This window comes from Trachinotus anak, unplaced genomic scaffold (assembly GCF_046630095.1).
Source record: "Trachinotus anak isolate AG129_WGS33_773 ecotype Australia unplaced genomic scaffold, CSIRO_AGI_Tana_v1 ptg000002l, whole genome shotgun sequence".
Lineage (NCBI taxonomy): Eukaryota > Metazoa > Chordata > Actinopteri > Carangiformes > Carangidae > Trachinotus > Trachinotus anak.
The window spans coordinates 1,271,545-1,297,500 of record NW_027273853.1 but is presented as its reverse complement, the minus strand read 5'-3'; the positions used below and the strand labels follow the sequence as shown (position 1 = coordinate 1,297,500).

Here is a 25,956-nt window from a genome sequence, read left to right as displayed (position 1 = left end):
AGAGGAGAGACACCCTGAGCCTGGGGCGTCTTCCCCTCCTGGAGGGGTGTGCTTGGCTTCCTTCAGCTCCTCCTCAGCTGTCTGTCTCCTTGTGTCACCGGCTGGGTGGATGAAGGACATGCAGAGAGACAGAGGAGTATGTTCAGAGTGCCAAAAGAAAAGAAAGAGTAAGAAAGATCGAAAGAAAGTTGTGAACATGACTGATGAAGGCCCCTCACCCTCCTGAGCTCTTTGTGCTTCCTCCCCACCGGATGGATCTTCAGTGCAGGTGGGCAGGTCCCCTCCATTGCCCCTGAAACGGATGGGCGACCTCTGTAACACCGCCTTCAGCTCTGAGAGAGTGGAGACAGAGGGGCTTCAAACTAACTGCAGAGTTCATCATACATTTCATCTGTCCACAGTGACAGTACAGACCCTCTTCTATTTGGTTTCAGTTGTTAGAGGCCATGTGAAATATGTGTCTTTTAGGCCTCTGGTTGCTAAAGTATGGTTCCAGGAGGCTGCAGTATAAATGTGAGGAGAAGTTCTTTCTTTAACAGGAAACAAAGAAACAACGTTAGATTTATTCTTCAGATGTTCCTCTGATACTTTTCTAGATACTAGATTTACTGAATCACTGGATCTAGGTGAAATACAACTCTTCAGCTTATCTACATAAACCCAGAGGAAAGATCACTCTTTGGCTGAGCTGGTCACAGCTCAGACATATGAATCCAGTGACGATGGGTCACTTGGAGATACCACTTCCCTTTAAAGGGTCACAGGCCAAAAAGGTTGGGGACCAACAAAACTGTTTGTTACTGCTCCTGAGTGACATCATGATGACTTCATTAACCTGTCACAGACACTCACTCTTACATTGTCTTTATATTTCTTACTGTTTATATTCCACATTGCTTTTGGCTTTCAGTGTCAGCAGTAAAAAGTTATTTCATGTCAAAGCCTCACCCTGCGTCATGGCCAGAGCGTCCTCATGGACAGACACAGCTCTGCGCTGTGGGAGGGGCTTCATGTGTTGCCGTGGCTTAGGAAGACTCTCTGAAAGTATGCAAATGCAGACACACACACACACACACACACACACACACACACACAAAAACTAATTTTCACACCACTACTGAAGGCCTCTAAATTTTAAATGCACCAACTTCAATTTAAAATGTAAAATTATGAAATTGTTATTAATAAATTTGTGAAGACTGAAGACAATAAAAAAGAGAGACAGACTGAAGAAAGTGACTCTAAAATGACAAATATATTTTTCAGAAAATAACATTTTTACAAATAATAGAATGAATAAATAATGTAAATGGGCATTTAAATGTTATTTTTGTTGTTCTGTTGTGTTTACAATGTCGTCTCATCCCAAGTGGCGCGACTCATGAAGACTCACATGGCACCCATGTGACTGACATGTGACCTGAATAATGTAATTTCAATTGAAACCAAACCAGTTATAGTCTACAAGTGGACTGGAGAAGTTTATTAACTTTATTAGTATTATTAGTTATTAGTAGACTGACGAGCTCTGTGTGCTGTGAGAAAATGCTCGTTACGTGACGTTAGCGTCAATGATTGCACTTCTACAGGTAAGATAGAGCATGTACACCTGATAGAAACATACCATAAAGGCATATTGCAACTGTAGTCTACATTATAGTCGATGTTAGCCTGTGTAATACAATAACCATTATAGGTGACAAGGCAATAATCAGCAAATTGATCATGCTAATAGTCCACCATTCACTTAGCTTTGGGGCTGAAGGTCAAGATAGTTGGTTATTTTATCATTTATAAAGCCTACATTATTAATATGACAAAACACATTATTAATATGATGATGCACGTTATTCATATAACAACGCACATTACTAATATGACAATGCACATTGTCATATCTGTTGCACAAGCAGTGAACCCCCAGTTTTAAAACTCAAAACTGACATTTAAACAGAAAATACATGAGTAGACATGAAAAATATACTGGATTAAGGCAGGTAGCTTATTTTTAATATACCAGTCTGTGCAAGAACAGATAATTAGATATAAATAAAGTGTCCTATCTATCTATGGAGATGGGTTTAAAATAAAATGCATTATGGGTTTATGTATTATTATCTTCTATTTCTTTAGTTTTAGGTAAGATAAAACCGTGCATGTTACGTCTTACAGTCCTAAAGAACAGTCACAGAGTACCCCAGTAACAAGTCCTGAAGTCTGGCAGTTAGTGACCATTCAACATCTCTTAATGGCCCCCCATTCAAAGCAATTTCATAATGTTGTCATTATGTTATATGTCATCTTACATCTGGATCAGAAGAGAGGCTCAGATCCTCTCTTCTGATTGGCTTACTGATTGGCTCACTGACCTAGTTTGTTTTCTGAATGATCCAATAAAAATAGAGCAGATTTCCTTTAAACAATCAGAAAAACCAAATCCTGCAAGGTTGGATGGTGGGTCTGGGTGAGTGGGGCTTGGGACATGGCTGAGGGCGGTGACTGCTTTGTTGTGACATCACAACGTCCCAGAAGTCCTGACAGCTGGTTTCAAGGCTCAGTTTCTGAATACAGGCTGTGTGCATTTCTCTGTGGACTGCGGCTTTGATACTTTCACAGTATTGATATAGAACCTAGACCTGCTTTATAATCAAAACACATGGACATCTACCTTTAGACTGGATGGAACTTTAAATGATATTACATTACATTACATTACACTCAACCACACCTGCTTTACAAAAGCTCATAATCTTTGAATAATCTATCAGCCAAACCTAATTTGGATGAATTATTTGATTAGAATGAGATGAGTCAGATTTACCGTCCGTCACTGATTGTGCTTTCTCAGAGCGATCCTGTGCGCTGGGACCCCTCCGTGGAGATGGGGCTGGAGGAAGCAGCTCTTTCCTGGAGGATGGTGCTGAGGCTGCACCCTGAGGACCCCCCTGGCTTCCATTCTAGGGATGAAGATCAGAAGGTGCTCAGTGACATGGCTGCTATGTCATGACCAGTGTTACTTTTGAGATGTAATAGGTTACTGATTACTAATTACCACGTTGAAAATGTAATAAGTAATGTAATTGTCTTGATTACTTCATCAAAGTAATTGGACTCACTACATTTGATTGCTGATGACAATTCAGCACTGTTCATTTAGTGTGTCTGTGTTCTATAGACATCTCACAACCTAACAACATCTCCAGTTCATATTTAATGAAAACACACTGCTGAATGAAGTTAGTGAGTGTTATTAGGTCTATTTGAGTTTTAGATTTGCTGCTGTTGAATTGCATTGTCTTGTGTGTGAGAAGTGTTTCTAATATTGTCCTCTAATTGACATAAATATGGTGGAAAAATATCAGAATTAACACTGAAGTAATAAACTGGCAGCTCAGTATATTTGATTATACTTGATAATTTCATGACAAAACATTTGAGGGAACTCTGTGTTTATTGTTTCTCACGCAACTGGAAAAAAGACCCTGAAACAGCAGTTAGTGTGTAGCAGCTCCTGCAGATCCTACTATAAATATCATAAACATTATAAGGAGTGGGTAAGGATTTTTTAACTTTTTTTTATTGATTTCACTCATTAATCTGTGTTGTTATTAAATGAGAGTTTGGTGTGTTGCCTTAAATGTCCCATATTTTATTCCTCTCCAGTATTTTATCTGAAGTGTTGATCTGCATCAGAAGATATATCTGTGGTTTTAAGAACCAAAACCATCTCAGTGTAGTTTTATATCTCCTCTCTCAGGCTTCTCTCTGGAGGTCAGTGAGCCAATCAGAGGAGAGGATCTGAGCCTCATCCTGGTAGCTGTGTTACCTGTGTTGGACTCTCCCCTGGTCTTCCTTCCTGTGTGTGTGCTCTGAGCTGGACTCTCTCCGCTGAGCTGCTAGAAGGAGGAGCAGAGGATGGACGGACTGCATGAGCAGCCGGGGTGGGGAGGGGTGGTTTAGCTGTGATGGCAGGTTTGGGTGGCAGGGGGCCAATAGGGCGCTCGGGGAGGGTGGGCTTCGGGTGTAGGGGGGGGTTCGGTCGGATGGGCTCCAGCGCTCTAATAGGATGCCTTGGGTCTGTTGAAAAGAGAAGGTGGGAGAGACAGTGAATGACCAGTAGACACTGTGAGTGATGCAGGGTGGACAGATGTTCATGCAGATGTGGACTAAGAATCCATGGTACTGCTGCAGAGACCCCTCTGCTGAATCACACAGCCCGGGCCAGGAGCCACACTGATGATGTCATTTCCTCTCTCCTATGTCACTCTTGTGTTACTTCCAGGATAACAACGTGCTGCAAATGACAATGACTTAAAAAAAGTTATGTGGTTTTTCATGATTACAACACTGTATGTGAAACATGTGAAAACACATGATAGAGAATTGTGTTACTCTTTTTAATATGTGTCCTTCATGTTCTACTGTCATACAACAACTTTTATGGAGACCACAAAGGTTGATGTAGATGAAGTCATGTTAATAGAATATCATATTATTATTAAGCATTAATGATACTGTCCACAAATCACATGAGACCATTGTTATTGTTTGTAATTAGAAATGGGGTTGATAACATTGGTACCTGATGAGGTGGACATGGTTCTGGGCTTCATGTAAGTGGGAGGAGGTTCAGGTTTGTCCAGGATAGCACCTGAGGACAGAGACAGTGGTACAGCAACATTAGGCACTGGGCTCTGCTGAGCTCACACAGCTGGAAGTGGCAGGTCTCAGTGGTGGTGATGGCGACCCAAGACTAGAGTAGAAAACTGAAGGAACTGTGTCTTCCACCACTGCAGCAGTCTCTAGTTTGATCACAGAATACAGGGCAGTGTGAAAGTCCAGTGTGAGTGTGAACTTCTGTCAGAAGAAACTGGACATACTGTAGTAAGCAGGGTTCATTTTAAATTCATCATAAAACATTGAAGCTGCTCGGAAATGTCAAAAAAAGCATTTGTCGTACATTTGAATTATTTCACAAAACTTTAAAATATTTTCTTTAAATATTTGAATCTCTTTTCAATATTTCAGAGATTTTTACATTGCTTATTTGTTTTCTATTATTCTATTATTGTGTTTTTATTGTTTTATTTTTTTTATCGTGAGTTATTTGTCTGCATGTGTTGTTTTTTTTTTGTTATTTTATCCTTGTAAAGCACTTGCTGATTTTAATAAGTGCTATATAAATAAACTTTATTATTATTATTACATGATAGATGGATGGTTAATGTTCTAGGGTTTGTTTTCTAGTCTTATCGACCACTCAAAGAACTTTTCACTACAAGTCGCATTCACCCATTCACACACTCATTCATTCAGTGCTTTCCACCATACACACTCCCACACAATTTGGGATTGTATCCTGTCCAGACAGACTGGAAATCAAACAACCGACCTTCTGATTAGTGGATAACGTGCTCTTAGTTTTGTAAGTTTTGTAGTTTTGTAACTTGAACATGTGGGACAGGTGAAATAACTTCAACTTATTTCTCTAGTTATATATTCACAGTAAGAAAATCCTGAGAGAACTTATTCAGGTCACATTCACAGACACCCACATTACTCTGAGCAGTCACTACATGTGTGCCTCTTCATCACCACACGTCACCTTGATTTGGGTCAGAAACATATTTGTGAATGACTTAATTAATTTGTAAGATCAAAAACACAGTTGTGAATTATCAGGTTCAGTTTTAGTTTTTGAAACAAATACTGTGAATTACTGAAGATTGTAAAAATTTGTTTTTTGAAAAAAGGAAATGAAAATAGAGAAATTCAATGTGTTAGCCTCAAGTCCTGAATGTTGAGATGTAGAGAGGGAAGTAAAATGATGCACATGGTTATGATGGACATAGCACATACAAACACACACACACATACACACACTCACCTTCAGAGTTGGCCTTTCTCAGCTCCTCGTCTTTATTCTACAACAAACACATTGGACGATGTTAAACCACCACAACATCGGTAACAGCACAAAAAGCTCTTTACTACCTGATGAAGCCTTCACAAGCACAAGATTTGTAACGTGTTGCTGTTGCACTGTTGTAATGACTGATCTGCTATGAATATTCTGTCCTTCCTGTCGTCTCAACACCACTGATGCTGACAGCTGAGCTGGTTGTAAACAAACCAACAGTTTCAGAAGATCTAAACTGAAAGGGAGCGCTCTTCAGATGTGTTTCAGATGTTTGTTGTTACATCAGTACTCAGTAGTCATTACTACATTGGTGCATGAGGTGCAGTGTTTCTGCTCTAGCTCCTTAACATGGGCGTCAAAGTGAAAACCAAGACATTCCACACTCAGTTTGTGTCCCGGTGTGGAAATAAACTCTGATCATAGAGAACAGGGGGATTCAACCATGCAGTAATCAACCTCTCCTCCATTTTGATGTTGAATTCTGCTGGACCTGCATAAACATGTTCTGATTGGCTGGTTCCTGCGCTGCCGTTTGAAGAGTTGAACTTTTCTCAACTTCCACAGCAACAAAACCACGATACAGTTTGTCATGGTGTGATGTCACTCCATTCAAAGTTTACATGTGAGTATAGGGTGATGCACTGCAGCACTGCTTCACCAGTGTTTTCGGCTTTTGTCTCCACTTTCATGTCATAAGATGTTTTCCAGTTATACACGTATTTTAGAAAAATAAGAATAAGCAGCACTTTTTGAATCATCTGTATCAAAGACAAAAAGCAAACCAACATGGCCTAATCCTTTTAGCAGCTACCTGTGTGACGTGTGCGTTCACTCACAATCACTCACACTCATCCTACCTGGCTCGTCTTGGTATCAGCAGGAGTTTTGGCCATGCCCATTCTGTGCAGCATCACCTGAAGCCTCTGTTCAAAGCTGGATGTGCTCTCAGACGCATGTTTCTGCAAGACGGTACATCACACACACAGTTGGTGTTGTGTTAAATATATTGTGAATTTCATGAGCAAAGAAATAATATGATCAGTGTAAAATATGTCAACAATGTATAAACCCAGCAGAGAAAAGTGCAGAATTATAAATGTCTCCAGTTTGTAAAGACTCCAGCAGCCGAGCTCTCAGCTGCTGCTCACACTCATTTACAGATAAGATCCTGGCTGTTGTTACAGCTCTAATCCCCTAGCTCTTTCAGTCTGTCACAGATCCTGACTAGCAGCCTGTTCAATCCTCAGTCTAGACCTCAAGGACAGTTTCTGTGCTTTCAATGTTGTAGCCCTGCTAATAACACTAATAACATTGATATGAACAATTCCAAACCTTGATTTCTGAATGTGTCTCCTGCCTCAAACCAGTCATGTGACCACAGTAAGACTGGGGTAGCAAGAAGGAGTAACAATGTTCTTCATTGGAATCACACAGTGACCAGTTCAAACTCGAAACAATGAATTTTTAATCAAATGACAAATGGTGGTATGCTGAGTGTGACAGGTGACTTTAGACATATATGTTAGTCCTATTCAGGTGTTTGTGACCAACCTGTGCGACGCAGCTGTGTGCCAGCGAAGTTGAGGAGACAACCTTTAGTTGCCTCACACTTTCTCTGTGTTCATGTTAAATGTCACTTTAGCTGAACATGTTTGTCACAGACAGCACACACTTAGTGTAACTAAGTACCATGTATGACACTGATGAGGGCATTAATACGGTGGCCCTGAGAGCTCAACACACTGCACCTTCAGAAAACACATGCAAACAGAAAACATCTCCAGCAGTCTGACAACACATGTTGCAGGTAGACAACACAATGGAAGTGTTTCCAGGGGACACCAAATAGTGATGCACCCAGCTAGGACACACTTGCATGGATGTATTATAATAAATTTATTATAACACATCCATGCACACTTGTTCAGTGCTGTTTACTTTAAAAGTCCCAGCCAGCTTTGTCACTTTTTTCTGTTAGACCCAAATCCACCTGGCAAAATTAACTCGTGTGGTGTAGCTAAAAGCAGTGGGGGCAGGGGATGTGGTGGATTGTAAACACAAACAGGAGCTAGTATGCTAACATGCTAACAGGAGTCCACAAATTTGTTAATTATACTGCCTTTTCTCACTTAATCACTCATCCCAGGCAGTCAGGATCTGCTTGTCTTATTTCACTCTCTCACACTGATCCATGGTCAAATCACACTGAGCCTAAGTGAAGGAGGGGGGGTCAGTCTGAAAGTATGGGCGAATGTGTCTCATCCTGTCTGACTGCACCATGAGAAGAGCTGTAATCAGCCACAACAGGTGAAACCAGTGTGGGTACACTGTAGGTGTGCACAGCCTTTAAGTTGAAGTGGAAGTGAGAGGATCAGATATGAACGCTCATTCTACTGCTGCTATTAGTGCAGTGGAAATGCATATTCTGAATTCTACGGTGGCCCTGAGAGCTCAATGCACTGCAAACTAAGAAGTCATATACGAATAGACAAAACACAAATAAATTCAGAAAACATCTTCATTCTATTTGATGAGTACATACATCACAATGGAAGTGTTTCTAGGGGACAAAAAAAGTGATGAACCCAGCTGGGACGCACTTGCATGGATGTATTATAAAAAATATATTAAAATACATCCATGTGCACTTGTTGTTCAATGCTTTTAACTTCAAAAGTCCCAACTCACTGAACAACTGCGTCCAGCCAGGTTCATCACTGTGTAGTGTCCCCTGGAAACACTTCCGCTGTGTTGTAAGAATTTGCTGTGTGTTTGTGTATTTGGTTGTGTTGATGAACTGATAAAGATGTTTTCTTACTGTATTTGTATTTAGTCTATTTGCCTGTGTTTTTTAAGTTGCAGTGTGTTGAGCTCTCTAGACCAGAGTAGAATTCGCCATGACAACAGGTAAACATGGAGGAAGAGAGCAGGAAATGAAGAGAGCAGGCCTCACTTACATACACTTAAACATGGGAAATGGACATAAAGGCCTGTCTCTAATACAGGTCTGTTTATACAGCCTGGTGCTATTTAGGAATTCACAGTACCAGCAGGTTAGCATTTGTCCTTTCTCTCTCTCTCTCTCTCTCTCTCTCTCATTGTGTGTGTGTGTGTGTGTATGTGTGTATGTGTGTGGAGTGTAGTGTCAGACTGACCTTACTGTGTGTGTTGTCCTTGTCTTCAGGCTCCAGGCCGGTCAGCAGTATGAGACTCTGGCTCTTGCCCTCTCTCAGCGACCTTTTGGTCACATTCAGTCTCCTCTCTCCATATGGAGTCCCTCCCAACTTCATCTCCTTCATCAGCACACCACTCCTCTCCTGCTCAGTCAGGGGGGAGGAGACCACTGGGCTGGGGGTGTGACATGGCAATGCTGGAACCGCCTCTTCCTCCAGGTTGGAAAGTGTAGCGGTAACGAAGCCAGGGCTTGTGGTGATGATGGGGTGAGAGGGTGCGGTCTCACTGGGAGGCGTTGTCATGGTTAATGTATTGGCAGGCGCCATCGCTTCCCTTGCATCGCCTGTAAGGTGGTCGTTGGTGGCAACGGTTCCTTCTGTGGTGGCGGCATCATTAGAAACGTTAGCATCCTCCACTGACCTTGCCCCTCTCTCCTTCTCTCTCTCCTTGTCCCTCTCCCTCTCTCTCTCCCTTTCTTTGGCCTCACGGAGGGGTCGAATAAGGTCTGCAATGGAGGTCCTTTTGACCTTCACCCCCTCTCCTCCTCCTCCCTCTCCCCCTCCTGACTTGGTGGCTCGGCCGGCTCGAGCCCTCTTGAAGGCGAAGAAGTCGCCAAACTTTTTCTTGATGTTTTTGGTGGGAAGTGTGGTGGTGGAGGTGACAGAAGAAGGAGTGGGGGGAGTGGAGGATGTAGAGAGGGGTGGAACATCAGTGGATGTGAAGGATGTGTCAGTAGATGGGACAGAGGGGGAGGTGACAGTGGTGGTGGTAGAGGAGGTGATATTCTCAGACGAAGACGAAAATGGGGTTGAGGCAGAGGGGGTGGAGCTTGACTCTGAGGGAGTGGCTTGGGCAGGGTTTGACTCCTCCCATCGGCCTTTTCTGCAGCAGGGAGACAGCAGAAAGAGCAACAGACAAGAAGAGACACTCAGTACTACAGCTACTGCTACAGGACTCAAGACACATGCTCAGCTCAGGTACACAACGAGACAGGTCATGCAAACAGCAGACAGCGTGCGGACATCAGGTGACGCTGGTCAGCCTGTCACTGTGTCAGTCCGCTCAACATTTTGCTCCACAGCAATGTATCTAGATGATTACTGGCCAGACGACCATGGCACTTGGTCTGGACGCTCAGTTGTTTTGATTACCCCCTGAACGTTCGTGTGGCGCCAGGTCAGGTCAAAGTTTCTGCACCAACTACTTCAAAAAGTCCTAATGGCTGGGCTTCCTTACAAGACTTAATGTCTTAATGCCCACTAAAAGGCAAAAATGTAAATGGCATCTCTCAGTCTAAAATTAAGTTTATTGAGTTTATTTCAACTGACCAACTCTCTGGATGTCAGTGATCCACAGTGACCTGCACAGACTTTCCAACACCCTGTCTACAGCAGACACCTCAGCCACAATCATCTGGCAGAACCAAAGCACCTGAAAAGGTTCTGATGTGTGATGCAATATTGGCCCAATGACCAAAGGTCTACAGTTCTCTTCAACTATCCATGAACAGAACAGTAAGCTTCCATTGTAACCCCTGCAGCTGCCTGCACTGGTTGGGTTAGGGTTAGGTAAGGTCAACCTTAGTGACCATGAGAGATGGGACCTCTGTGTGCTGCAGACAGGAGATGTGTTTGCTTTGAAGCTAAAAATCCAAAGGGAAAGGATGTGATGATTCTGCTTTGTGTATAAATAGTCTTTAGTGAGGCATCATGGGAAATATGTCAGTGATGGCCAAGCATGTCCTGCATCATGCATGTGTTGTTTTCTATAACTAACTGATGCCTAGTATCTGTCTGCTGTCCCCCTCAGTCCAAGCTTAAAATAAAAGGAAAAGGCATCATAAAGTGTGTTAGTGAGGTGTTGGTCCTCCCCCAGCCTCCAGAGGATACAATACCATCTGACTCTGATCAAATTCCCACATTAGGCATCTGAAACATCCAGTGATTCAAAGGTCTCTCGTTGTTCTCCTGATTGGCTATTTCATGGGTTAGTGAAAAATCAGTTTCTGTGAGTGGAATTTAAAGGATATCTCTGGTTTATTTGAATGTGGTATATTTCTCATACATGTGGCTGTTGTGGCTCTCTAGGTACACAGAGATCAAGAATCTCCTGTCCAGAATCAGCTTGTGTTCACATTTAATCTAAACTGCTCAACAAGATCTCTGCTGCTAAAGACAGGACCCCCCTAAGATCCACACTTCAGTGCGGTGAGTGTACATCATCATGACATCACATGAGATGACTGTGGGGGATCTACATCAGTGAAACAGCTGTCTGTGAACACCTGACTCTCAGAGCTTGAGGTCAAAGACCACTGACCTGGAGTCAGTGTACAGATAAGGAGCTGACATCAGACGGCATCTTTGAACAGACACAGGGGTGACCAACTTCAAATCATGTGATCACAGTCATACTTAGGTTCTGCAATTGTGAAAGCAGTGCAGAAAGCTGACAGAGTCACTGACTGAGACAATGGTCGTAATACAAACATCTTCATCATCTGTTCATTGAACTGAAACAACACACTGAGGAAGGTCAGACAGGGAATGTGTGTTTATGTGGTGCTGGCACCACAGAACAGCACAAAAACATTCACCATGCAGTCTACACAAACAGTTACAAGACATCACAAACACTTGCATTACAACACAGTCTTATTTAAGCAGCTTTCAGGAGAGGTTCAGCTTTTGCTTTCCTGAAAATGAAAACAATACATTTTAACCCTCCTGATGTGTTAGAAAAAGGTTTACACCTTTTGTGTTACGGATCAAATCTGACCCGTGTTTGAATTAATTAACAAAAACTGAAAAAAACCCAGACTATGATCCAATCGACTGTTTTATCTAATTAATAACTTATCATGAATCCATAAATATAATACATATATACTTACTTTGACATTTTATGTACTTTAGACTCCATTTAACTCAAATGTACAAATTGTCTTTTAGTTAAAAACAGGCAAAATTGACCTATTTTATTACTTATTATGAACAGAACAGGCAAATATATTATCAGATCATGAGAGACTAATGATAAACAAGAAATAATTCCCAGAATAACTTGTTTGTATTTTCTTCTATATAGAAATTATTGTTACATCTGTTGTGTTACGGGTTTAAACTGACCACACATACTTTCCAATGAAAAAAAGTGCTTCTGAATTGTCTTCCTCATCAATGCTGTATCACAGTCAACATTGTCCTTCACATCAGACACTTCCTCTTCCCCTTCAGACTCATCCTGCCCTCCCGACTCAAGAGCTTTTTGAGTTGTGAATCTTTATGTTGACAACTGCTGATCCTGAATGAGATGTGGGTAAGGCCTCAGAGAGGTCGTGCTCATAGTGACCTCTGTGACTCCTCACCCACAGAGAAAACATTTAACACCTGTGCGAGAAAAAAGTTGTTCCCATAATATTAACATGTTTACAACAAGTCAGGTAGTGTCCTGAGTGTGTGCGCGTGCCAGGTGTGGGATGAGATGTGAGAAATAAAGCATGAGAAAGCCCCACCCTATATACTGCTGTACAGTTGGGGGACAGGATGTGCGTGTGTGTGTGCGTGTGTGTGTGTGTGTGTGTGTGTGTGTGCGCGTGCACGCATGTACACAATTCTGCTGTGTGCAAGTGAAAGATAAAGTGGTTGGTGTGTGTGCCGCTCTATAGTTCAATTCAAGTTTATGCTTTCTTGGCACGAACCATAATTTTAAAAATATTAAACAATATTTTTATACTGTTATCACAGGGTTTTATAACTATTATTTTTGTTTTGTTGTCATGTTTGTTATTCATGATGGTTTGGTAACATTTACTGTGTATTTCTCTGCATAAACAGCTCATAAATACTACTGGGTCAAATTTGACCCGTAACACCACAGATGTAACTTTTTTTCTAATAGGCATTTAAAAAAAAGAAAAAAGATCAAAATGTCTTTTATTATATTTAGTAGGTCACTGTTGTGGATATCATGAAGTCTTCTTTTGATCAGAAAAATATTTAGGGTATGTTTCACACATCTAAACTTGAAAACGGGTCAAAACTGACCCTAACACAAGGAGGGTAGAAACTCTCCGTCCACTCAGCAGTTACAGTGAATTAACTTTATTTAAAATCATAGAGAACAAGACAAAAAGGAATTCATCATCAAAAGGTATGAAAGTTGGTGGGAATGTTCATGACCAGGGATCAAAATGGTCCCAGGGAGAGCTCTCAGTGTGTAATGCCTGTGTTTGTGTTAATTCATGTAATGTAATTATAAAGGTGGCAGTATACTAGAAATGAAATCAGAGTGGCTCTGTTTACACAGGAAAACTGGCTGGTTCACCATGTCACTTTGGCTTTGATCTCCACAGAGTCCAGACCAGTCCAGTACTGATGGAGGGGCGGACCAGGACAGCAAAACTTGGGCGTCCATGACAAGGAGATGTGGGTACAGTACGTACCACACTTAAAATACAATGTTTTTGACCACCCCTACTCTGACGTTTAGTTCCTAGTTGCAGCTTAAGCTCCAAAAACACTGTATCTTATATTTCCCACAATGCAACATCTTTCATTAGAACCTCCCTTATGGGCTCAAATTAAAGGCCAATTCGTACCTTCCACACGCGCTTGTCTATGAGGGTCCACGTGGGGCCCCTCTGCAGATGTGCATGTATAACCCAAAATTAGTGTCCACATGGACTGTATGCATAGCAAGTACATGCTCAAGATAATAGCACAGATTCTTGTTTTGAAGAGAGATTGTGGGAGGAGATCTGGTGTTACCTACATTTATCATTTCGTCTTTTCTACAAAGAGCCAAATGAAATCCTGGCTCATATTCTTGGTCGCACATAATATTTTCTCTTTTTGCCTTCCTCTTGTTCAATATGTCTACTTCTTGATTTTTATAGCAGTAGGCAAACAGTGTTGTGGCACATTATGGCCACCAACTGAGGTGGAGTGTGGATCAGGCAATGCACATGTGTGGAACGGCAGACTGATGAGGACCCTAAAATGTAGTGTGAATGGAATCACGTGCACATCTGCAAGACTGGAGAAAAGTCTGCATCTATCTGTGGAAGTGTGTCAGTGACTTCATATGGGCTCAGATTAGTTAGCATTAGCGCTAGGCACTCAGTTGTGATGGTTAAGGTTAGTGTTAGGTGCAAGGAAATGTATTCTGCCAATGAGTGTACTCACAACTATAGATATACCACTGTATGTGTGTGTGTGTGTCTGTATGTGTGTGTCTGGGTGCAGGTCTACATTCGTCCCAATACCCATATGTGTGGTTTTCATTACTTAAATGTAAATTCACATGTTTTCAGAGAGCTCAACACATGTCAGCATATATGATGCAAATACACACAATTGTGTGTGTTGTTGTTTAATGCTTTGTTGAACTTAACAGCATTGAACAACAAGTGCACATGGATGAATTATAATACATGTAATATGATGCGTCCATGTCTCAGCCAGGTTAATCTAATTTTTTGTGTCCCCTGGAAACACGCGCGTTATTGTTTGTGCTACTTGCAGCGTGTTTGTGTATATGGTTGTGTTGCGTACTTGCAGCACATGTGTTGTCAAATTGATGAACATGTTTTCTGAACTTGTTTGTGTTTTGTCTGTTTGCATGTGTTTTCTGAAGGTGCAGTGTGTTGAGCTGTCAGGGCCACCGTAGAATTCAGCCTAGTTATTATTCATGTCTAAACACTACAAAGTTATGGCAGAACCTCTGCAGATACGTATCACCTTTAACATTAACATTAAAATATAACATTAACATTAACTATGTATTCTTCTTGAAGAGACAGGTCAGCAGAAATATTAAATATCATCATATCATCATTATGTATCAGTTTATTTTCGTTAATACAAAATTCAGCAAATCATCAAATTAATATCAGATTATGTTTCCTTTATGTGCAGATGACCTCCAGTATGAGCCTCTTCATGTGTAACCTGGTCACTTAGATGCATGTGAACAAGCTGACTGAGTTATAATAAACCTCCACTCCTATCTCACCAGCACTGTGGCAGGTACCACAAATAGTTCACACATGTAGGCACTTGACTATTCACAACTTCAAATATAGGTATTAAGACAGACTCTGGTACACTGAAGAGCGTATGTAAAGGTTCTGTGTTTTGTCTCCAGATGCATAAAATCTGCAACTAAAACTGTGAGTGTGCACAAAGACAGAAATATGCAGAAGCATCAGCTGCGTGTTCGCATGCTTCTGTTTTCTATATCTCAACTACTGTGGGACTGGGTGCACGAGCCTCATTTCTGCCTCCACAGTAAGACATGTTCATTCACTCAGGACATAAAATACAAAGCTCATTAACAGGAAAATGGTGTCTTGACTGTATTATACTAATGAATAATTATTTAAAGGTACTGTAAAGAGGATTTTAAACCTAAATATAGGAGCAAACAACTATTTTCTATGAAAAGATATAGTGGAGTCATGGTCTCCTAAGCAGAGAACAAAGTCACACCCCCTTAATGTGTTGTCATCTGAGTTTCTCTGTTCTTTGTTTTCGTAGCTGGTGTGGTCACATGTGCACGTTAGTGCGTGTGTCCATGTTGGGGGGCCTGGAGGTGTGGCCAGTGAAGTATTTGTTTTGGTCAGAGATGCTGGCGGTCTAGCGTGACATCTAGTGGCAGTGACGATCATCTACAGAACCTTTAAAATTCAGGTTAAAATTGGGCCGCTCACAGTCAGGGAAATTAGCAGAAAAAAACATTTTCACTTTTATATTTAATCTAGGGCTGTCAGTCAATTGAAATATTTAATCTTGATCAATCAGGTGATTGTCCATAGTTAACTCGCGATTAATAGCAAATTAATCGCACATTTTTTTTATCAGTTCTAAATGTACCTTAATGTGATATTTTCAAGTTTTTAATACTCTTATCAACATGGAAGTGGACAAATGTGCTTGCTTCATACAAATGTATGTTTATTATTATTGCAACAATCCAAAACAATGACAAATCCTGTCCAGAATATTCTCCAGAATAACCTCAAAGGTGCTGCATGCAGGCTGTGAAGCTGAACCTGCCGTTCAAAAGACTCTTTTCTTTATCCGTTTCTGCTGAAAAGGTTTGATTCTGCTGCCATCCACTACGTCACTGCTGCGTTGCTTCCTGATTTCCCAAACTACAGAGCAGGGCGAAGGTCATAATCACAGGACGTGCATACGTCAATCGTGTGTCAAAAAAATTAGTGGCGTAAAAAGGAATTTGCGTTAACTTGTTATTTTCGCGTTAACTTTGACAGCTCTAATTTATTCATATCATTTACAGCTTTCTCTGAAAAGTTTTATGTATGGCTGTTCGGAACCCACGTGAGGATCACATTCTCACTGTCTTAAAATACCAGTTTATATATAGCATATGCATATGCTATATGCATTGGGGGGCCCCAGGTTGGCTGCTAGAGTCTGCTTGCCTTGATTTTCCTCTGTCAGTGTTGTAGATCAAATACACAAAATATTGAACAAGAACTGTAGAACCCATCGCTCACTTAAAGAAGGAACAGAGTTTAGTGGATTGTTTCAGTGAAATAAGAAAACATTTATATCCAAACTACCTTAATTTTCCACCACTGTCAGTTACTATTTTGGACAGGTGAGCAGAAGGAGGGGGTTGATCAATATTGCCAGCCAATCATAGCTTTCAATCAATATTAAAATTCAAATTCATGTCAATATTAAATTAATTTCAAGACCTGTTCTTAGAAGATATTAGAGATTTAATTCCCAGTATACTGCTTCCTAAAGTGGATACTTGGTAAAAGAGTGAGTGAGTGAGTGTGTGTGTGTGTGTGTGTGTGTGTGTGTGTGTGTGTGTGTGTGTGTGTGTATGTGTGTGTGTGTGTGTGTGTGTGTTTATTCAACTCACAGTGCATAGTCAGGGAGGATTTTCTTGGTGAAGAACTCCTCTACTCCTTCATCCACTCTTCCAATCCCCTCACTGGCCTCATTCTCTACTTTTGACACTGGTTCCTATAAAAAAAAAAAAACACTCACATACACAATATAACGTTCATCTTGCTTGTGTGTGCAACTAAACAGAAGATCAAAATATCACATGTCTTTATTATCTCCTTTTTTTTGTATACATTACCTGTAGAATATTTTGTGAAATGATTCATGATTAGCTAGGACCCACTTGAAAAAAGAGACTGGGCCAATCCTTTATACACTAATACCTTTTTTTTACACCAAATACTAACTCCTTTTACACCATCAGCGTTTCTGGTGTAACAGCATCGTGCAGGTGACACGTGTGTTTACAGTGTTTGTGCTTTCAAAGATGCCACAGAAGGAAAAGGGGCAAAAATTTGTGTGTTCACCTGGGTGTTGCGTTTACATCAGTGCTGATTGGAGCTGGAGCCAATAAACATCTATTACTGCTGCACTGAGTCATTTGACCCAGGTGTAGATGTTGATTATACCTTTTCCCATTGCCAACAAAAGCCCAATGTTAGTGGGTCTTAGCAGGTTATTTGACTGGGCTTAACTGTGTCCCAAAAACGTATTCATGGTTCACAGGTGAAAAACAGACTAATATCTCTAGTTTTGTAATAATAACCATGACTAACATTTAACCCAAATGGATTTATTGTCCACATCAAAACCAGATGCTTGAAATAACACATTTTCCTGTCTGTGAATGCAGAATTTTTCTCCATCTTACAGCTCTTCCATCTCTTTTTATCATCCAATGAAAATTATGTGCCTCTCTTTCATTTTCTGCCACCTCCTTTACAGCCACCTGTGTAAATGTGCTGCATGCCAACATGGCACTTTGTCACACAATTGTTGGCATAGAGTAACATACACTTGTTACCATGGGGCAACTGAGCTGTCTCCACACACCGATCTGCACACCCACACACCCATATTGACGACGTCGACATTCTGGTCATTCTACAGTAAGTCGACAGATAGTGACATCTACACATTTGAGCTGTATTAGTCATAACCTGCTGTGTTCAATTTAATATGTGTCCATCAAACACTGACTTCCTATCAAATGTTTTTACAATTTTTACTGCAACAAATGTTGATGCAGTTAAATTGGCATCTAAGGCTCTGCACTGTCCCGTTCTTTGTTTACCCAGCAAGCAGGGGGGCACACGAACACTTCCCATTGCTGCACAGGCCTGACTGGACAGACTAGAGCACGTAGAGGTGAAGCTCTACCAGGCAGCAGATGGGCTGGAGAAGCTGGTGATGCAAGAGATTGTGTAACAAGAGGTCATTACAATAAACTATTTTGTTATGAAAATTGATTGTAACCTGCTGACTTCTGCACTGTATTTTCATGATCTTCTTGCTCCAGATACTGGAGGTATAGATGCAGGACTGTTGAGGTGATAAACATATGATATGGTATTGATGTAATGACGCCCTCAGCACCACTTCCTGGCACCCCCTCTTCTTCCTCAGACTTTCTTTGTCCTTGTTTGTGTTGGTTATGTAATCTTCTAACACCTGCTTGTACCACACCTGTCCACTAGATGCCCTCAGAGAGTTTCCCACCTCTGTGTCCGCCCTTGAAATCAGGGCTGCTGCACTTTTGCTATAGTATCTTACTGGACAGTACAGCGGGAGGTTTCTTCCTACATGTGCCAGGTTCTCCTAGGCTGCCTTGTGTTCTAACCATCTGCTACCTTGCCCGCCCTGTTTCCTTGTTCTGGATACTGTTAGCCTACACCTTCTTTTGAAATACGAAAAATCATTCTTCATTAAAATTACTTAATATAATAATGTGTGTATCTCATGTGTATAGTAATGTGATTGGTGTGCATCGTGGCTGCTGATGGGTTTGCAAATGATTTCCATGTCTTGCCTGAACTAGTGTCATTCTTTTGTGATATATTAAGGATACTGGGAAAAATTCCTAAAATCATTTTTTAGATGACTGGAATCCCTCCAAGTGTTCATGGGTAGAATGCAGAGAGACACCCATGACTGAGCTCCGGTCCATCACAGTGATGTGGGGACAGTCCTTCCATTTATACAGTTAAACTAACCACGAGAAGAACATGGGGAGAGAGGAAAAATCTACAGATCTACACTGAAAGCAGGAATAATGTTGTCTGCGCAGTCATCCTGTTATGTCTGTCTTATCATATGTTGTATGCCCTAGGTGTAGACGGGATGATTGTTGTAATTTCGCTGTAATTGTACTTGTACTGTTACAGTGACAATAAAGCTCATCATCATCATCATCACTTGGATTATTCTTCAGGACTTGCTACACACACCAAAATTTGTCTTGAAATTATATCACTGTGAAACAGAGTTCTTCATGACACTATAAATGTTTTATGTATAACCATTTGAGCATGATGCTATAGATAACATTTGTGAAAGGGTTGCTTTTAGCTACACAAAAGGTTCCTCTATGGTTCAAGTCTGAAGAAATCTACAGAAACCCCAGCAGTTCCTTATGCTGGGTTTCCTTTTTCACACGTTTTCCTTAAATAATTATTGTTTAATGCATACAGTATGTCAAAACCCCTAACCCAGCATGAATACAATTGTAGCCGCCTTCCTTTGGTGTAATTTAGCCATAGTGTCCATTGATTTTTTTCTTTCTTTCTGTGGATGCAGCGCCTGCTCTGGCTCTTATTGAAGTTGTTGGAGTTAATGGAGTCAGTGGCTAAGAATGATTCTATATCTATACTCTAATTTTATTTTTTCACTTACTGCTTGTCGGTCTGCAAACCTCTCTCTCTCTCTTTTCTCCTCTCTCCTCCCCCCACCCCCTCTTTTTATCTTCTCCAAAACCCAACCGGTCGAGGCAGACGGCCGCCCACCCTGAGCCCGGTTCTATTGGAGGTTTCTTCCTGTTAAAAGGGAGTTTTTCCTCCCCCCTGTCGCCAAGCGCTTGCTCGTTGTGGGAACTGTTGGGTTTTTCTCTGTAACAAAGTAAGGTCTTGGCCTTACCCTGTAAAGTGCCTTGAGATAATGTATATTATGATTTGGCGCTATACAAATAAAATTGAATTGAATTGAATTGAATTACTGCACTGATTTCAAGTGGATCTGCACTCATGATAAATTTCAGTCCTTAACATATTGAGGAAAGATTGTTTGTCTTTTAAAATTTATCCTGCATTTTCTAAACTCTATGGTTAAGTTTAGGCAAGTGTTTAATGTGTAAAGTGTAATGTTAACCAAATGTGTCCCAGTCAGTGGTTTGGTGATATTGTTTTACTGTAAAATGGTCTGATCTATAAAATATGCAATGCACAATATAAGAACTGTCCCATCAAACACCAGTCTTAATGTCTAAATGGGCAAGAGCCCGTGGATCTTTCTAAACATCTTTACTTTAAATTGCCAAAAGCCAACTAAATTACAAGATCTATGGAAAAGAGGGACACAGCATCCAGTAATAGTGAGGCTGCGTGTTATCTGTGTATCCAGGATGTACAGACTGTGCGCACAGAGCAGCAACTACTGACAGCTGAAACATAACACATCATTTACAAAAGACACCACAAACTAAGTGCTAATCAGCATGTACAGTTAAGCCTGAATTTCAGATTCAGTGAAGCTTGTTAGTTTTTTTTTTAGGTGTTGGGGGTGGTAGTCCCCACACTACTGAAAATACATGCATGTATCTAACAGGTTTTGGAAATGTGTTTTCAAAAAACTGCAGACAATAAAGTGTTCAGAAACAGACAATACAATTTGAGGGCCTGTTTATTGTATTATAGCCTATTATTAATCATGAGTGCATTTCTTTGATAAGTACTTTTTAAACTGGAACTGACTGGTCTTTCTGCATGAATAATAATCATTTGACAGAAATAGCCTACTTCATGATAAATATTGGTGTTACATATGAACAACGTTACTGTGGTAACATGTAATGCATACTGACTCCTCCTGGCTAAAGAGCTAATGCCACATTCATGTCATATGGGATGAAAGTTAGCGATCCCATGCTTACAGTTTGTGAATATTTATGTCAATTTTTTCAGACACTTCCATTTTACTTGTTTCCAGAAGTAATTATGTGGATGTTGACAGGAACTGTCACATTCAACGTGAATACAGTATAACACCAGGCTTTTCCTCCTATTAGATGAAATAAACTCAAACCTGCATGCTAACATCCTAATACAAACCTCTGCTATTTAAAGCCAATAAAGTATCATGGTAATGCTAGTCCCTCTTATATCAAACTAGCACGCTAACAAGCTAATGCTAGCTCCTCCTTTCAATTAGAATTTGTGAAGCAAAAATTCAAGCTAGCAGGTCAATTGGTAAACATTAGGTGTTACTTTCCATTAAAGCCACTAACTGGAAATCTTCACAGAATAAATCATTTACTATTCATGTATTACTGGAAAAAGCTTCCATCATGTTACAGTCAGTTTTATAACATGCTGGTAGCCAATGTTAGTAATGGCTGGTATTTCTCAAAACATTTGTTGTAGGGCAATAAATTGCTAAATGCATGAATAAACTGTAATCACTGAGGACCAACATGTGTTCATCACTGATCAGAACAGAGTGTAGGCCTACATACACCACTACACATACCACTACATAGTGTCTCATATAAAAAGTGTGTTTGTGTCTGAAAAGTAACACCACCTACAATGACACCTACAGAACAGCAAATGTGTATCTTTCAAAAGAGAAATCACACACAATTTACACACACAAGGTCACCACAGATGAAGAGAAATCCCCTTTTTGCCATTTACACAGTGACAGCACAGACCCCCATTAATGTGAAAACATGAATAATTGAGTTAGTGAAAGCATTCCCAGGAGAGAGAGAAAGAGAGAGGGAGAGAGAGAGAGAGAGCACTGGGAACAACCCAGGGAACACCACTCCCAAAATGCATGTGCCTATTCTCTCTCACACACACACTGAGCACGTCTACATGGAGCAAGAGAATGCAAAGAAAAAGATGGCTACCATTATTACTACAGCATCATAGAAATAATAAGCAAGAGAGCAATGTAGATAGATAGATAGTTAGATAGATAGATAGATAGATAGATAGATAGATAGATAGATAGATAGATAGATAGATAGATAGATAGACAGACAGACATAATGTGGGTATTTTGCTGCATGAACATATGGATCCCAGTCATATGAGCAGTGTACCCTCTATTCCGTTTATTCCTACCTCCTCCTTCTGTCTTGCCTTTCCCTTTTTTTCTATCATGTTGTTTTCATTTTCTCGATTTCCATCGTTTCCTCCTCGGGGATCTCTCTGTAGTCGTGCAATTAGCTTCCCACTTCATCTACCCTTCCCTTCGTCCATCTCTCCCTTCCTCCTATCACCTCATCTTTCCGTTCCTGCATCCTGCTTTCTACCTTTTACTGTGGCTGTATTTTATTATGCATGTCTAAAGCACATTTTATATGCCCACACATATGTTATGTGTATGTATAAATGCTGTGTAATTTCTGCATCATTATATATATATATATATATATATATATATATATATATATATATATATATATATGTGTGTGTGTGCGTGCTGATACTGCACTATAATTTCTGCATGCTCACTCAGATTGTGTGTTTGTGTGTGTGGATATATATGGTCACCGGTAAATATTTATGGGGATGTCTATGTGTTCTTACCTGAGGCCTGGAGGAGGGGGGCTGTGTATGTGTGCGTCGCGGCCGTGGTCGGGAGGCAGTGTAGTGCCTTAGAGTCTGTCCCTGGGTGGGTAGAGGCTCCATGGGAGAAGCAGGGGATCCAGAGCCTTGTAGGGGGCCTAGGCTGGGGCTGCAGCCGAGGAAGGGAGCCTCTCGTCTGGGTAAGCCTCCGTGGCCAGCAGCCTCCTCTACTGGTGCTCGAGTGGAGATAGAGTAAAGAGGGGGGAGACTGGGAGGAGGAATGAACGATGCTCTTCTCGCTCCTGATATCGCTGCGGCAGCATCCACCACCGCCACCTCCCCCTCTCTCCACCTCCTACCCCTCCGTCCCGGGGGGGAGGGGGACGGGGAAGTGGAAGGGGAAGGGGAGGGGCTTGAGGCCATGACTGACAGGGGGGTTGCTGTCGGCAACCGAGGGAGGCCACATCTTCCCTCTCCTCCTCCTCCTTCCTCTCCAGCACCTCCTCCTCTCTCTCTCTCTGCTCCTCTGTCCCTGGCCTGCTGCTCCCAGTCTACATCCAGGAGACCTGAGAGAGAAGCAGTGTGAATGATGAGAGGAAGGGCACAAAGAGGGGTAATGAAAGAGAAGAGGATGGAGGAGGCAAGGGAGGGAAAGAGGGGGAATCCAGCCCATGAAGAAAGCATGATTTTTGCTGGAATGCATCATATGTATGTGGATCTAGGACATGCACAACAGGGAAGACATGGGGAGAGTGGAGAGACAAGAAAGTGTTAAAAAGGAGAAGGAGTGGGGGTGGAGGGTATCAAGAGAGTCAGATTGAGGGGGAGGAGAGACTAAGCAAGGAAAGAGGGGGGAACAAGGGGGCAGAGCAGAGCATAGAAGAGAGAAATAATCAGTTAAGCATAGCCATGGAGAGAGGAAACACAGAGGAGGCAGAGCAGCAGATGGATGCTGCAGTCACACAGGAGCACAGTTATCAGCCTGTCACACAGAGCTGACACAGTCCCACACACAAGACAAGGTAGAATACACTCTCAGGGTCTACTCCATGTTGTAAAGACACTGCATAAAATATTGACCTAATTAATTTTATGACCTTCCTCTGTCAAACACAAGTATACAGAATCACAAAATTATGATGAGAAACTATATTTTTATGCATTATTTTGTTTAATTATTATTTATTTTAATGCTATTGTCCTATCAAACAAAGGAGTGGTGGTGGGGTGTCCCAAATCCCCCCATGTTTCCTCCTTTCCATGTTTCTTCCCCTCCTCCATCTTCTCCACATCTCATCTCTCCTGTGGTCAAAGTCACTGGGGTTCAAGTAAACAGGCCATGCTCCAATTAACCAAACAGTCTCTGTGTTGCCCCAGAATGGTTCAGCATGGCACAGCATACATGAAGAATACAATGCAATTACAATACAATCAAAATTTATACCCATATCATACAGTAATTCTGTGGTAGCAGAACAGAATTAAATTTGTTGTTCACAATGTAATACAATCACGTTGATCAATTAAATCCCAATTATTATTCCATAGGTAGTGTCATGAAGGAAAAACAGACCCAAGTCCGAAATTACTCATTTGTGTCCATTAATTTACTAGTTGATGCTTTTGAATTATAATGAAGGAATTAATTTAGGATTTGTGGACATCTCCAATCCAAGCTGCTAGCCTAGCTGCTAGCCTGCCACAAACATTCAAGTGACAGTAACAGTAGAAGTCGAGGTTGACCACTACAGATACTGAATTTATTCTTTTACAACGGGCCTGAACCATATGCAAAAAAAAATCATATTGTCATTATTTTGACACATATTGCAATAAGTCACAATCATAGTGAGAATGGTCATTTCAGCACTTTTCACAGATGAAAAATATAAAAATGTGATTTTTGTTGGGTCTGAACCAAACAAACAAGTCCCCTTACATCTAGAGATGATTTGTAGGTGTCTCTGTGGCAACACAACACTTCATTTATGGTCTGCTGTGACACATTTTACCTTCATCAAAGTAATTGCAGCTATAATTTCCATAATGTTTCAATTAATTGTTCAGCCCTATTTTACACTAATATTGTCAGGTTATCTCATTCTCTGTGTTTGTCATTGACCCTTCAACACCATTTTCTATACAGTTGTGATACTATGTCAGCAGTCCTTGCTAGCTTTGGCTGCTATCTCTTAGCTGCACATATACCACTGTGGATTCTAATGTAGTGCAACATGCAGTGTCAGTTTTCACACCATTAGCAAGCTAATCAAAGTGAACTGCTCGGGTTTAATACAATTATGTTTTCAGTTGAAGATAGATGACAATATTTAAAGCTGCTCTTATCAATATGTTTGTGTTCACAATGGATCACATGACCATGTGTATGTGAAAGGTGTTGCTCATAGTGATGTCCTTCCATTTTTCTGGTGATATAATTAAATTCAGTTCAGCTTGAAAATGAACTCACTGTACACATCCTACTCAGCTCCAGCTGCCAGACAAGACTGTTGAACACACTGGAGCATTTAGCTGCTGAAGAGCCAGATATTTTTCTCAGGAGTTGGTGGCGACCAAACCAGAGGTAAAAGGAGAGTGAATGTTGGACGTACATTCACCGGGTGGTTACAAACATGACTCTAAATTAACGCTAATGTTGCTCTGTGTCTGTTCAATCTGTAAATATGTCTTTGCCAACATATTTGTCATATCAACACATGTTTATGTTATCCACAACACATATTTATGTTATGATGTACTGACTGACTGACTGACTGATCATATTTCCAACACTGGTCAGCTAAGCCTCTTGTCACTGAGTTGGAGTTTCTGGCACAAACAGGTTCTATCAAGGAGGTGTTTGCAGTCTGCAGTGTTGCTAACTTAGCACTTTGTTTCTAAATTTAGAGACTTCTCTTCAAACAGACTGAGTATAAACCTGGTCCATGTGCCTTGCCTCCATTACAACAACTAAATTACTTTCATTACATGTATCATTATTACTAAAGGAGGCAGAGGAAGAACTAAACATAAGACACACTGAGCAGAGACAGCAGGAGAGAGGGAGGGAAAGAGAGAAATCATCGCTAACCGCTAAAGAAACTAGCAGATCTGAATAACATGTAAACAACAGAAACACCAGCAACAGGAAATGAGACAATACACTTACAGCAGCATAGCAGTAAGAAATAAAGAAATAAAGGGTTTGTGTCCACTGAAACATTAGGGGGCTTTTCATTTGAAATGA

At 41.0% G+C, this 25,956-nt stretch overlaps 1 protein-coding gene and 1 long non-coding RNA gene across 5 annotated transcripts in view; one reads left to right on the top strand and one right to left on the bottom strand.

The window, feature by feature from the left end:
- The window catches only part of carmil2 (capping protein regulator and myosin 1 linker 2), a 78,976-nt gene that overhangs the window by 20,804 nt on the left and 32,216 nt on the right, over window positions 1-25,956 (bottom strand). For all 4 annotated transcript variants that reach the window (XR_011692610.1, XM_071488704.1, XM_071488695.1 and 1 more), the window contains 11 exons: window positions 22,731-23,275; window positions 16,994-17,097; window positions 9,076-9,976; window positions 6,778-6,879; window positions 5,888-5,924; window positions 4,583-4,651; window positions 3,827-4,077; window positions 2,822-2,957; window positions 949-1,038; window positions 219-332; window positions 1-101 (listed from right to left, as the gene is read on the bottom strand). The exon at window positions 1-101 is cut by the window's left edge. Coding sequence is in view for 3 of the 4 variants with exons in the window: in XM_071488704.1 (XP_071344805.1) it covers window positions 1-101; window positions 219-332; window positions 949-1,038; window positions 2,822-2,957; window positions 3,827-4,077; window positions 4,583-4,651; window positions 5,888-5,924; window positions 6,778-6,879; window positions 9,076-9,976; window positions 16,994-17,097; window positions 22,731-23,275 (2,450 nt within the window). In the remaining variant the exon portion in view is untranslated. The remainder of the gene's footprint in view (window positions 102-218; window positions 333-948; window positions 1,039-2,821; window positions 2,958-3,826; window positions 4,078-4,582; window positions 4,652-5,887; window positions 5,925-6,777; window positions 6,880-9,075; window positions 9,977-16,993; window positions 17,098-22,730; window positions 23,276-25,956) is intronic.
- On the top strand, window positions 913-3,877 carry LOC139627718 (uncharacterized). The gene is made up of 3 exons (XR_011692613.1): window positions 913-1,044; window positions 2,849-2,977; window positions 3,758-3,877. It is a non-coding gene; the product is annotated as an uncharacterized lncRNA (long non-coding RNA).